General features: G+C 38.0%; 1 protein-coding gene across 1 annotated transcript in view; it reads left to right on the top strand.

The window, feature by feature from the left end:
* The window catches only part of CERS6 (ceramide synthase 6), a 341,431-nt gene that overhangs the window by 284,085 nt on the left and 44,668 nt on the right, over positions 1-12,678 (top strand). The window contains exons 8-9 of the mRNA XM_052635449.1: positions 5,698-5,826; positions 8,626-8,732. Of these exons, the coding sequence (XP_052491409.1) occupies positions 5,698-5,826; positions 8,626-8,732 (236 nt within the window). The remainder of the gene's footprint in view (positions 1-5,697; positions 5,827-8,625; positions 8,733-12,678) is intronic.

Below are 12,678 nucleotides of genomic sequence, written 5' to 3'. Positions count from 1 at the left end.
GGGAAACTGTTGTTGCTCTCTAGAAAAAAAGAACATGTTACTCTGTTAACAACCCTATTAATTTCTTTGTACCTGAAGACTCAAATAGGAAAACTATTTTTTTAAAATAGAAATAAGAGATTTCTATTACTGCTGTAGTGGCTGTAAAATGAAATCAGCTTCAATTTATGTTTCTTTCATTCTGTTTCTTAGAGAGTTTGAAAATCTGCTAAATGGGTAACATGGTATTACCTCATTCCTATCCCTGGGTCAGGGAGATCCCCTGGCAAAGGAGTTGGCAACCCTCTCCAGTATTCTTGCCTGGAAAATCCCATGGAAAGAGGAGCCTGGCAGGCTACAATCCATGGGGTTACAAAGATTGGACATGACTGAACAAGTAAACAACAATTCATGAGTTAGAGTATGTTTATTAATGATATTTGTTTAATTTGGTAAAGCTGCTTCTGTTATTTGCATCCCAGAGAGAAGAGTCTTTTCTTTGTCTTGCACTTTAGTGGTATTTCACGTTTTTCACCACCCATGCACATCTGAATTAACCATCACTTAATATCTTGATCTTAATTTTTTTTTTGAGAAGCTTCACCAATGCTTTTCTTTATTTGTTGCAAAGATTATTCCCAAAAGAAACTGCGTGAAATTGTTAGTACTTTAGCCAGCAAATGGGAATTTAGAGGACAAGCTTCTTGTTTGTAGTGGAAGTTTTTTTAATAAGAAATGATATTTAATTTTGCTTTCATAAGAATATGTACATCAATGTGAATTTACGTGTTTTCTGAAAACAGTATTATTTCAAAGCCTTGTTCGTTCAGCTTGACCACTGCAAATGGAGTTCCAACATATAGAACATCAGACTGCGGTCCCTATGGCCCTTCGGTGCTAATATTTTGTTGTGGAGAGCATTCCCCTGGATAACTGAGTTAAGGATGCCCATTCTCATTCTACCAATAACAGTTGGGGATGGATCCCAAGTAACTAGAAGTTTATCTGCACCTACAAGTTTCTGATGTGGACGCTACACAAAATAGACTGAGACTCTGTTCTGGGTTCTCTAGATGCCATTCAGAAATGTAATATGGAAAAAAAAAAACAATGTTTTCTTCCCAGCTTCTGGTATTAAAATGGATGGCTTTTCCTTCAATTTCTTCGTTTTAGTCTTATTCTAATTGTACTTGAGTCAAGACCGTATCTTGGAGAAGGCAATGGCACCCCACTCCAGTACTCTTGCCTGGAAAATCCCATGGGCAGAGGAGCCTGGTAGGCTGCAGACCGTGGGGTCGCTAAGAGTCGGACACGACTGAGTGACTTCACTTTCACTTTTCACTTTCATGCTTTGGAGAAGGAAATGGCACCCCACTCCAGTGTTCTTGCCTGGAGAATCCCAGGGACGGGGGAGCCTGGTGGGCTGCCGTCTCTGGGGTCGCACAGAGTCGGACATGACTGAAGCGACTTAGCAGTAGCAGCAAGACCATATCTATATTTTTTCCTATCTCTGATAATTGCCATGGGAGAAGCCACTAGAATGAGGGCTGAGGTTGAGGTAAATATCGTGCAGGGAATGTAGAAGGAACCCTTGACACTGGCTATGAATATGCCCAGAAACAATACGGCAGAGCAATAGGAGGTTGGGGACCACTGAGGCAGGTAGCCAGGCCAGTCTGTTTGAAATAAGGGCTTTGGGATCTGTCTTCAGTATGAAGGCCAACAAGAAATCACAGTCTCTCTACCTAATTGATACTACCAAAAATGGAAGAAACATTCTCAACCTAAATGCTAAGTTTCCTGCAGCTTGCCTGGGTATAGATATATTAATACACCATTTACTTTCAGCAGTAACAAACAAGAGGATGGGAGTTTCCCACAAGTTGTTGATAAAGTCTAAATTGACAATTTGTTTAAAAACTGTTATTTGTACCAGATTCACTGCCTATTCAGAAAAATGTCACAATGAGGGAATGAGAGTAACACAAAAAATAATGATTGCATGGCTTTTATTAAAGGTATTTCAGTGTGTATAATGCTTCCTGAAGCAGAAATGTAAAAGACAAAATCCATTATTCATGCTTTTTATATTCATACAGATATGACATATAATGAAAATTGGTCTTCTGCTGTGAGCATAGCTCTGAGCCCCTCAGTAATAAATGTTTTCTAGAACCAGGTTATTTATATGCAAAAATCATCTTCACAAAGCAAACTTTCACAAAGCAAACAAAGCAAGTCTCTTGTTTTTAGGGCAACCTTGCTATATTGCCAAGGGCATTGTTTTATTTATTGACATTTATATCAGATACATATTAGGAAACTTATTTATAAAATGGCCCTAATCCTCCATAAGGTTTTAATCAATTTATATTCATTTTAAAATTAAATCAAGAAAACCTCTTCTCTTTCAGTAAATCAAGAGCAATCACTCAGGGCTAAACAATGGGAAATGTGGACAGTATTGTTCTGGTTAGGTACTCAACTAGTTAGATTTTAAAATCTATGTATTCAGCATGGGTGAATATAAACTCACTGAACTGTTGAATTAACACTCTATGGTTTTATTTAATTATATTTTTGAGATAGTATAAAATAGCAGTTGATAGGTTAGCTCCACTTCAATTGATCCATTGTTTTGAAGTAGCTATTGTCTGGTAGATTACTCTAGGTGATGAAACCGAATACATTTCTGATGACAGCCTTGAGTGAAGAGATGTCATCTTCCCCTGGGAAACATTATCAGAGCAATTTTTTTATATGCTTAAGGCACTTTGAGGGCTTCCCTGGCGGCTCAGACGGTAAAGCGTCTGCCTACAATGCGGGAGGCCTGGGTTCGATCCCTGGGTTGGGAAGATCCCCTGGAGAAGAAAATGGCACCCCGCTCCAGTACTCTTGCCTGGAAAATCCCGTGGACGGAGGAGCCTGGTGGGCTACAGTCCATGGGGTCGCGAAGAGTCAGACACGACTGAGCAACTTCACTTCACTTCACTTCACTTAAGGCACTTTCGGTATTGTTCAACTTTAATCCTTTAGGGAGACCCTAGATAACTACAAAAGCGTCAGAGAAGTCAAGAGAAATAGGTAAAACTGGTAAGTTGAGTCTGCGTATGGTCACTGACTAAACTCGGAGCATGGTCTTCGTCTCTCTCGCCACGAGCTGAGAGCTAATCCGAGATGCAGATGTGGGTCTAGAGCGAGGAGCGTGGTGATAGGTCCACAGGCGGCAGGAATTTGCACGACTTCATCCTGCAGCTCTGCTGTGGGCCTTAGAAGGAGCTGATGCAGGACACGATTCTGCCCACAGTGGTGTCTACCGTCATGCCACACAGCTCATTTTGAGACTTCTGTGGCTGCTGCTGCCAAGTCGCTTCAGTCGTGTCCGACTCTGTGCGACCCCATAGACGGCAGCCCACCAGGCACCCCGTCCCTGGGATTCTCCAGGCAAGAACACTGGAGTGGGTTGCTAGTTCCTTCTCCAATGCGTGAAAGTGAAAAGTGAAAGTGAAGTCGAGGTTAACTGAAAATAAGAAAAATAGTTCTATTTCATTTTTTAACATATCTGACCTTATTTAGGAAACTAATCCATTGTTTATTCCAGTAAATATGAGCTACTTACTAGAATAAATTAAAAAACCAATATGTATGCTCAGTCACTCAGTCACGTCTGACTCTTTGCAACCCTTTGGACTGTCACTCACCAGGATCCTTTCTCCATGGCACTTTTTTAGGCAAGAATGCTGGAGTGGATTGCTATTTCATCCTCTAGGGGATCTTCCAGACCCAGGGACTGTACCCACATTTCCTGTCTCCTGCATTGAAGGCAGATTCTTTACCCACTGAGCTATTGGGGAATCCCAATAATAAGTCAGTATGGTTATCCATAAATGCAGAAAAGTAACCTCTGGACACCAAAGTGTATACAGAACCATTTAAACATTGTGTTTTTTAAAATATACCCATGTGGCTTTACTTCATCATTGTCATTTAAAGCTTGAATTTATAAAACATAAAAAGATATTCTTAAAGAGTTCTGTATCACAGGAATTTAAACAGTAGAAGAATCCATAGCTTTATAAGTTTAAGTTACATAAATTAAAATGATTGGAATTTTTCAATGTGGAAACTATACAAGGAAATATATGGCAAAAGGACCTTATAGGTGTAGTATTTTATTACTTATAGATTATCATTAGTTACTTTCAGGATGTAAGCAAAAAACATTGTTTAAATGTTTTGGAACCATTTAAGTCATCAAAATTGACTTTCAGACCCCAAACTGTGTGACATCAATAGCTACTTAATAAAGAGTGTATGTATCTGTACATACAGTCACTTTCTTTTTTTTCTCTTTCTCTCAGTTTCATAATATGCTTCTAATTTTGTCTCATTTATCTCTGAATGGTCCATGGTTTCAAGTAGGTCATCATTAGAGCTGGTCTTGGCACTGAAGTCCCAGAGACTTCGAGTTTACTCTGGGAGAAATACACACTAAATAAAAGTGTCAGTAAAAGCATTTCCAAGCAATATAAATTCCATGTTACAATAAATGTGTCCAAGTGGTCAGGAGATAAAGCAGTAGTGGAGAAAGATGATCTTTTCACATGGGCCAGGAAGCAGCCTTGAAATTGATCAAAATAAGGATGGCCAAATTCCCATTACGTTTGCCAGTTATTTTTTTTTCTAATGACTACAGACAGATAATGGTTAAAATTCAGAGCTTGTTTGTGTAGAAATGCCATCAGAAATGCCAACATATTACAATTCATATTTTAACATTCCGTTGGGCATATTCCAGGAGAAGGATGCCAAACCCTAGCCACTAGTAGTTAGAGAAGTGGTCCAGTTGGCCCTGCACTGCTGCCTAGAAGAGTTTCCTAATGTGCAAATCCAAATAATACCTTTCTGAGCTTGAAACCTGTCAACTGAAAAAAAATGTACAATTTAAAAGTTGAAAATTATTGTCAAAAAGTTGACAAAACTGAGGACTTAAGCTGCGGACATAGCATCTCAGATCACTCTGAGAGATTACTCCAAAGAGACAAAGGGGGACCCAGGATATACAGGAGTTTCTACAACAAAGACCAGGTAGTCAGAATAGCAAAAGATTATTATTAAAGAAAACCAGATATCTCAAGTTAAGGGACTTAGTGCTTTTCTGTGTATAGGAAGATGACTGTCCCATGCATATCACTCATTCCTTCGGCATGCACCTCAGCAATCTGGGGCCAGGATCTTCTGCTTTCTCATCCTGAGCCTCCTCAAGGTGCACTGCCAGGGTGCACTGCAGTGACTGACTGCTGGTGGGCATCTTCTTTCCATCCTGAGTTTCCTCAGTGCTCACTCTAGAGGAGACTGTAATTTGATGGCTGCAACATCCTTTGTCTTCTGATATGGCAGGTAATATTTTTTCATTCACAAATTCTATATGGCAATTTTCTCCCTAGCTTTAAATTCCTTGGCTTAGTACAAAACAGTGTTTATGATCTGGCCTTAGCCCTGGTATTGATCACATTGTCCAGAGTCACTGGTCTCCTGCGTGTCTCTCCCACGACATGGTGAACTCTCAGAGAGTAGGAACTATATATTACTCATTTTAGTGTCCCCAGTGCTGGGCCCACTGGGTTCCTCAGAAGTATTAGATGAATGGATGAATAGATGGAAAGACTGTGATGCTGCTAAATCCTAACTAACATGCCTGTGTCTTCTGCTTCCCAGGACTTTGGCGTTATGTTCCTGCACCACCTTGTAGCTATTCTCTTGATTACCTTTTCATATGTCAACAACATGGCCCGAGTAGGGACCCTGATCCTCTGTCTCCACGATTCAGCCGATGCTCTTCTAGAGGTAAAAGTTTTCTTTTCATATATAGAGTACAAAATCTGAAATTTAAGGAATCCCTCAGATCCTCAGTTCTTCTAGGATATGCTAGATGGTGTTGGGAGAAGGTAGGATATGACTTCTTTGAATCTATGGAGTGTTTCTCTGTAGGTCTAATTGGTGAAAGTGAGACTTTAATATACAAATTTGTGTGCAAAAACTATTCACCAAGTTAGCATTCTTTATTAACAGAATAATGAAAACCTTTACCCTTCCACACTTAAGAAATTAATGTTTTACAATAGGAAAATTACTATTTGAATAGGCTTTGTTTCTAATGTTACAAGTTTCACACTGATTTATCTGGAAGGTATGTATAATTCACTATAGTTATTAGTTGTCCATCCTGATGAAATTAACAGTCATAGTTTTTATTGCCTATATATATGTGTAGATTATGTATATTAATATTAAATATTGTCCTAGTATTTTTACAGTGAAAGTATATATGCATTGCAAATTTTACATGAAAACTGTTTTCTATGCATATACATGTTAAGAATACCTGAAGAGAGATTGGTTGCACTTTAGTTAACTTTCTAAACCATTACCACTTAGAATTATTAAAATAGCAAAAAAGAATGAAAAATAAAAATGCTTCTAAACATATTTCAAAAGATAAAATCCCAAGTAAAATTTTGGTGTGGTATTTTCTCTTAATATTGGCCCCCATGAAGAGACATGCTCAGTAAGGTTATATAATTACAGTTTTTCACTTTAATGCTAAGAAATTTACATAATTGGTCAAAAATAAACTTACCAAAGTACAAATTCCATGTAGAAATGGGTCTTAGAGTCTGTATTCTGATTTTTTATTCCTTTCGCCCTACAGTTCTGCCCCTTTGAAGCTTATGCTGCCACTGTGAATATAAAATAGAAGTGCCCTCAAATAATGATTTGTTATTGCAATATAAGCAGAAATTTCAGGTCGTAAAATTGAATCTACTATAAAGGCAATTAGTCAAGGTTTGAAGTATATACAGCACTTCATTAAAGACTCTGGTCCCTATAAGGTTATGAAACAAAAAAAATATTCCTAATGGGCTAGATATGTCATACGAAGGGTTGGCACTATTTTTAAGTGATTTAAGCTAGATTCTATTCAGCACATTTTTTAAAAGAAATAGAATTAGTACAAAGGCAATTCCCTGAAAATCAGTTACCATGTGGTTAAATCCTCAGTGTGCTTGGAGGTAGAAACGTATACAGCAATCTACCATCTCGAAATCAATCCTGTATAATCTGCCAGCTCTTGTCTGTGGAAATGGATGGCCTGGTGCTTGGCAGAGCCATAATTCAGAAAGTGTGGACTGAATCATCATCTACCACTTTTATCTAAAAAAGAAAAAGATTCCAGAAGTCCAAGTCATGTGAATGACTCCTTTTTAAACAAAGGTTTAAAAGGAAATGTTCTTCATCCCTTGGATTCTATTTGACATTATAAAATAATGCTTGAGAATATCCAAAAAATGAATATCCAAAAAATGTGATATGTTGACTCTTCAAAGTGGAATCTATGGCTTAGACATTTCAGAAAATTTGATGTTTAATGCTTGTTACTGAATACTGGTGAATGAATGTAAAAGAAAAACTACATGGTTTACATAGCCAGAAGGAGGCAGAAGATGCTTTTTTTATTCCTTTAGTATAAGTTGTAATGTCACATACAAAGTATTCACGAAATTAAAGGTTCATAATCCTGGCTTCCACTCAGTTAATAGATATTGATATTTCCTTTTAGGAATGTATTTCTCTCATAGCTTCATATTTTACTTAAAGATCTTAAGTTATAACTTCTATGGATACTGTCAGCAAGCCTTTCAAGTCTGGCTCAGCTATTTTAACTTTACAAGAAGTAGAAAATAATGTCGTGAATTTGAAATACATCTTCAGTTTATAAGCCAGTGTGTGGGTACTGTGAATTATATGTGAAAATGTAAAAAGAGGTAATCAAGCACAATTTTGTTTTCAGTGTCACCTGTTCTTGCTTAGAATCATCTATAAAAAGTAAATGGTAGAGAAAGGGATGTATTTCTTTCCTCGACTAATTTATAATATAAAAAGTGGTCACTTAAATCACTACCATAAGTTGTTAGTGTACTTCTCATAGACATTCTGAACACTAGTGACTTTCATCTAGAAAATTACCCAATAATGTAGATTTGAAAATGATACCTAAATGGATTCACTGAAATAACATCATCTTGACACATTCTTCGTTTCTAAATTTGTGAGAATAAGCCAAGAAACTGTCCCCAGAGACCTCCTTTTACCTGTTTAAGAAAAACCTGTAACTCTGAGTATGAAGGAGGAAAAAGTACAGGAAGGCTCAATATATTGTCTATAAAGTTTGTAACCTTAGTATTTGGAATTCATTAAAAGTTAAAGGATTATCTAGCACTTTTCTATTTTGACCTGTTATGCCAAATTCCTGTTTTGGTGTCTTTGGCTTGCTAGTATTATCTGTAATGCAAGAATTTCTTATTTTTCTGTTTTCCTGAAGTCAACCATATAATTGAATTTTTCAGGTTGCTGAATATTTTATTAAATCTGTAACAGTCAGTAGTTCTACTTATGGCTAATACCGCATTTCACTTGACTTATGGGTAATTTATAAATATGATGCATGATGCATGACATTTCAAAGTAGCAGGCAGTTTTATGCATCTGGTAAGTTATATCTTAGAGGAGACTCGTCCATATTGAAAGAAGCTTTCCATTTATCAGTTTAACTCAATTAATCTTTCACATTCCTTCCTTTTATAGGCTGCCAAAATGGCAAATTACGCCAAGTTTCAGAAAATTTGTGATCTCCTGTTTGTTATGTTTGCCATGGTTTTTATCACCACACGACTGGGTGTATTTCCTCTCTGGTAAGTGGGCCTATCTTGTTTCTGATAAGGCCACCCCATCCAGAATAGGTTTTATGAAACATTTTCCTGTTGAACTTTACTCCAGATACTTAGTAAGAAGGTTAAAGAAAGTGAGGGAGAGACTCAAGAAACAGCTTGATTTCTTCTTCCAGAAGGGAGTTGTCTTCTTTATTAATTCTTTCTACAGGATTGTTCGGAGAAGGCAATGGCACCCCACTCCATGAATGTTAGAGAAGGATGTGGCTTGCGTAGGTTCTTAAGCCACAAGAACCTGTCAGCCATTTTAGGCTCCAGTCCTAAAATATGATGCAAAAACCTTAGCCATGAAAGTTTGCATTAAGAAAGGAAGTATGGTGTTGCAACCAGTTAGATATCTGGGATCTTCCTGTACCAGTCGTTCATCAAGGATTTACTAGCCACAGCAGCAGAATCACCTCTGGGGTGGTAACCTCTGGGGCCCCATCTACCCCAGACCTACTGAATCACAGACTCAGGGTATGGGGCCTGGCATTTTGGATTTTGATACGCCTTCCTGATGACTGCTACATTCAAGTTTTAGGACCACTATCCTATATAATTCTCATCAGCTGCATTTATAGCTAAAGCAGATGAAAATATAACTCAAAAGTAACCCTTAAAATTCTCTGTGGCCCCTTACTGTCTGGACATCTTTTCTTTGGTTGAGAGCTATATGACAGATTTTGATGAAATATGACAGTCTCTTGTATAGAAAATAAATCTACTGTCATTAATCTTTATGGAGATTATTATTTCTAAAAAAAGTATTATTCCTCCAGTTCACTTAAAGTCTACCACTGATGACAGATTTTTTAAATTCCATTTGGGGAAATGGATTTGAATGGGAAATTACAGCAATGGAAGGGGAGAAGGTGGAGAAATGAAGGGCTTCAGTGATACCTTTTCAGCCCAATAGAAAAACTATAAAAACGGGATTTTTAAGTGAGTAACATCTATCATTGACATTCCATAGGCAAATTAATCTCACCCCATACACACACACACACATATACACACACACACCTTCTCCTTGAGACTCACAGCCCTTTTGGACACCTACTTGTTACGAAAATTGCATCCCGGCAGCAGCACCCTGTGTTGGCAGAAGGCATTTATCAAACTCATTATAATAGTTTTATATGATTGTAGGTAGGAAACATTAAGTAATTTTGACTATAATGTATCTATACTTATTTCAGGATTGGAGCTCTTTCAAGATTATGAGCAGAACTAGGGGTAGGAATTTAAATAGAAGAAAGTCAAGGAAAATCCAGGAAAATTTTCTCAAAAGAAAAACAGAAATCTTTTCCTGCTTAGAATTTCTGAGAACCTAGTTTTTAAAAAGTAAGCATCACTATTAAGGACTTACATTTGCTTTCATTCTGTCTTTTAAGGATAGAATGAAAGCTGAGATGTATCTCCTCCTTTCTAGCTAATGTCGAAAAGCTCTTCCGGTTTAGACAGCAATGAGATACCAAGAAGATAAACTCAGAATATAGAAATTATGTAATGCTGCTAATGAGATAACTTATGGGTATGTCCTGTGATGATAACATAAGCCAGCTGCTTAGAAAAATCCCTATAACCAGAAATGCAAACCAAGAGCTTATAATATTGCAAATACTGTAGGTTTCCTGCCATCTCAGCCCTTTGTGCAGTCAAGTTTTTCAAAAAGCAGCTTGTGGAGAGAAATATTTTATTGCTTGCGGACAAGAAATAATTTCTGTATACCTGCTCCCATTGTGATTGGGCATCTAGTGAATGAAGTCCTTGTCAGATATGTCTCATAAACGATGTGAGTGCTTGGATGACCTTTGTTTTGACCCTGTTTCAATTACTAGAGTGTAATGGGCATTGAGAGTATTTAAAATAGTAAGGTGAATGACAATAAAAAAAAAAAGTGTTTTAAGTATTTGCCTAAATACTGTGAAGCCATTCAAAAATTTATTTCAGATTAGTGACTCCTAAAATTGGGAGGGACAATACAGGTGACTGGCTCCAGACCCCTGTCCTACCCCTCTGCCCAGGGTAGGAATTCTCTCAGTTCCTCATCAAGAGTATTGCTTTAGAGGTCAAGGAAGAAATAATTTTTTATATGAAACAGAAACCTGGGTCCTTAGAATTTCTAAATGAAGGGTTCTTAATCTGATTAAAACCCCCTGAAACTGTTTATAAAACATATGTGTGTACATTTTTTTTTCCTAGGGAGAGGACCCATGGCTCTATTAGATTCTAAAAGAGATCTGTGACTCCTTCCCTTCCTCAAAAAAGTGCCTTTTGGAAAACAAAGTGTACCCAACCACTTCTAACTGAAAACTCTTAAGAATGGGAGGGTTTCTGCCATATCATCTGTAGGCATTCTCTTCAAAAGCATCTCTAATCCCTTCAATGATTCCTGTTTGTTGTTCTCCTTCGTTTGTTCCTCAGAATTCCTGTTGTCACAATGTTCTGAGTGTGGACTAGCCGATACAAAATGTAAAAGCACTAACAAAAAGCTGTGCTTAGAACTGCATTTCTTCCGAGGCAGTTTGTCTCTGCATTAGCGTTCCGCAGGCAGTCTTGATAAACAGCCGAGCTGCTGCCAGACTAGATCGCCTTCAGCTTACATTTATCTAGTTTTTAATGTATTTTTATTTCTAATTCTGACTTATTTGCATACCTAATCAGACCACCTACATTTATTTCTATTAGATTTCATCATGCTGTTTTCAGATATTCAGGCCTGATTAGGCTCTTCTGAACCATATCCACTGCTGCACTTACCCTGCTACTTTTATGTTACTTGCAAACATGCCTTTCACGCTTCTCCCAGCTCACTGAAGCGAATGTTGACCCAGAGGGACTCCTGTGTACACTACTGAAGAATTTCTTCACGTTGACCTCCATCTCTCAACCACCAGTCTGTCTTTATGATTTTCTGTTCGTTACTGTCTTATAACTGCTTTGTCATTAGGCCTGCTATTTCTCCATATTTTTAAAAGGTGTTGTAAAAGACTTTGTCAGAGGTCTTGTGAACATCAAGTTCCTGCTCTGTACACGTGGTGTTGGGCAGAAAAAGATTCATGGCCCAACTGGCTGGCTTGGTTTTTGGCTTTGGCCTTTGCTGGCTCCTTCCTGGCTCTTTATTTCTAAGTGCTCACCAGTCTGTAATTTCTGGTTCCTGCCCTTTCCATATAGATGTGGACTTTTACCTTCTAATATACTACCACTTTTTGTGTATTTAATGAATATTTACTGGGCACTTACTGTGTCACTAGTACTGGGCTGAGTGCTGAGAATTTGTTAAGACAAGGGCCTCTCTTGGGCACTTGAATCCCTACAGGTCCCTTCAGTATTCTGGTCAATAATTGTGTGGGATGTAGAGATTGTCAGTTATTTTCTGAACATTTATTGGGTATGAGGAATGTAAGTCGATTGCTGATATTAACCAGTTTGGTCGCATGCACTAAGGAGCTCTGTCAGCCAAGTAGAGCATGATTCTAGATAGAGTATCACCTCAGTTCAGTTCAGTCGCTCAGTTGTGTCCAACTCTTTGAGACCCCATGGACTGCAGCACACCAGGCCTCCCTGTCCATCACCAACTCCCAGAGTTTACCCAAACTCATGTCCATTGAGTCGGTGATGCCATCCAACCATCTCATCCTGGGTCGTCCGCTTCTTCTCCCGCCTTCAATCTTTCCCAGCATCAGGGTCTTTTCAAATATGTGTGTGAAATAGTCACTGGTCGAGGCTAAGTGCTGGAGCTAGATTGGTCTTCAGTTCTAACAAGGGTTTCATAGACTTATTTCTCCCTCAGATATTTGTGCTTTAGCTGGAAGGAGAAACAGAATGATTTTTATGCCCTCACTTCTTTTAGTTTTGAATCCATTTACTTTGGAATCACCAGTAATACCCTGCAGGTTCCTTCCAACTATAATTGTGTTCCCAC

This window comes from Budorcas taxicolor, chromosome 2, assembly GCF_023091745.1.
Source record: "Budorcas taxicolor isolate Tak-1 chromosome 2, Takin1.1, whole genome shotgun sequence".
NCBI lineage: Eukaryota > Metazoa > Chordata > Mammalia > Artiodactyla > Bovidae > Budorcas > Budorcas taxicolor.
This window is presented reverse-complemented; position numbering and strand designations above follow the sequence as displayed.